At 31.9% G+C, this 2,001-nt stretch overlaps 1 protein-coding gene across 1 annotated transcript; it reads right to left on the reverse strand.

Moving 5' to 3' along the window:
* Window positions 1-444: 444 nt before the first annotated feature.
* LOC117124793 lies at window positions 445-1,995 on the reverse strand. Its single transcript, XM_033271123.1, has 3 exons — window positions 1,888-1,995; window positions 1,432-1,576; window positions 445-599 (listed from the first exon to the last, which is right to left on the reverse strand). Exons 1-3 carry the CDS (start codon window positions 1,942-1,944, stop codon window positions 463-465), a joined length of 339 nt encoding a protein of 112 aa, XP_033127014.1. The 5' UTR covers window positions 1,945-1,995; the 3' UTR covers window positions 445-462.
* Between the last annotated feature and the right edge of the window lie 6 nt (window positions 1,996-2,001).

Below are 2,001 nucleotides of genomic sequence, written 5' to 3' on the forward strand. Positions count from 1 at the left end.
AAAATATATAAATATAAAAATCCCAAGCCAAAAATCATTCAAAATTGCAAATTAGGAAATTCAAATGGATTACAAAAAAAGGCAATAAGATTAATTATTAAATATTGAATCATTATGGTTATGTACAAAATTAGGTAAAAATTTAAAAAAAATTAAAAGGCAATAGATTTAAATAGCATATATACAGTTAAGTTACAAATTACAACAAATTGAGATGAATTAACAATAAAAAGTTACAAGATAGATTAAAAAGGCAAATTTACAATAAAGTAAGATTACAAGACATTTTTAAAAAAAGATCAATGCAGGCCAAAAGTTAAGAGAGAAAAAAATAAATAAAATAAAAAAAAATAAAATAAATAAATAAAAAAATATAAAACAAATAAATAAATAAATAAATAAGTAAATAAATAAATAACAACAGAACAAACTGGCTAGAGCAGTATCCAATTTAGTAAAAACTTACCAGGATCTTAGATAATCTTTCACATGTATACATGCTGTAAGGCCTTTAGTAGTTTCTGAAAGTCTTGTCTGTAACAATGGTAAGAACATCTTCAGCTGCTTAGCATCATGTGCGGACACATCTTGGTACAGCACTATAAGTTCAAAAGAGTACACACATCATCTTTTTTCCTAAAAATGTAATTGTTATGTTAGATTGGAGTTAAGACCTCTGCCGTCCATTCAGTTGCAAGGCCTTGTCCTTGGGTGCATCTTGATGTGTCTAGAACAGGGTTACGCAACCTTTCTGGGCCAGGGGACCACTTCCAACACCATGAACAAATTTGCGGACCACTCCACATTAATTAGACCTATACTGACATTCAAATCATATCTTTTTAAATTTTTACCAGGAAGAGCATCAACTATGCCACAAAGGTAGAATACTTATTTTATTTCCTTATATAGGCCCATGTATATGTTTTTCTCCAACCGATGGCATACAATGGCGGCCCACTCAACCTTTGAAGGACCACTTACATTTCTTGTGGACCTCCCACGAACCCTTAGCGATTAATGGACCGTCAATAATTTTTGGCAGATCACCAAGTGGTCTGCAGACCACAGGTTGCATAACACTGGTCTAGAAGACTGCCTCTGAAATGCGACTGGCATCAGTGGGAGGAACAAAATTTAACTGAACTGATTTGAAATTGATTTAAAATTCTCCTTTTAGAAACAAAATGTTTTAAATCTTCATTGTTTCCATATGGATTCTGCTTGTCTGCCAACAACGCTTCCATTCATACTGCTCTCATTAGAACACATTTACCGCATATTTTTAATTTTTTTTAATGTAATGAATTTGTTTTGGCTATTGCAACTGTATATAGATGCATGTTATTGTTTCTTGAATAGTGAATAATGGCAAATTGGAGCAAATAAATACTGAATTGAATAGTAAGTAAAATAACAAAAATATCCAACCTGTAATAGTTGACCTTGGTGTGTCTTGATTTAAATGCTTTGGTAGGAGCATTGAATGGAGTTCATCTTGAGAATCCAGCAATATCTGAATGTTTCCAATCTCTACCTTCAGCTCCACTAAGTGTTTTAGTAAACATTCTGGTGCCTAAACGCATGAGATTCATATTAACACTTCACATTATTACACTGTTTTAAATCATGCAGGGCTGAATAACAGAGAAAACCAAGGGAAATTTATTCCATGTAATAATATACTATGTGAAATATTGTGGGGTGGAGATATACTGCAGCTATGCTTTATTGTTAGTAGGGTGAATATCTTTTCTTGGAATATCCTGTTTGTGAATCTGTACTCTATATGGAGGGCAATATATAATATGAAAGGTGTAAGCATCATTATTTTGCTCTTTGATAGGTCATAGGTCATTTTATTAAAAATATTTACTAAATCGTCACCTTGTAAACTGGGAATTTTGTAAGTTCCAACACTGCTTGCAACAAATCTCCAACCATTGATAGTTGATTGATTGAAAAGTGACCAACTTTAACAAAATTATCCCTGTATAAATT

The sequence above is a fragment of the Anneissia japonica genome, unplaced genomic scaffold, assembly GCF_011630105.1.
Source record: "Anneissia japonica isolate Jap-2015-1 unplaced genomic scaffold, ASM1163010v1 scaffold307746_len2001_cov342_single, whole genome shotgun sequence".
In the NCBI taxonomy this organism is placed as follows: domain Eukaryota; kingdom Metazoa; phylum Echinodermata; class Crinoidea; order Comatulida; family Comatulidae; genus Anneissia; species Anneissia japonica.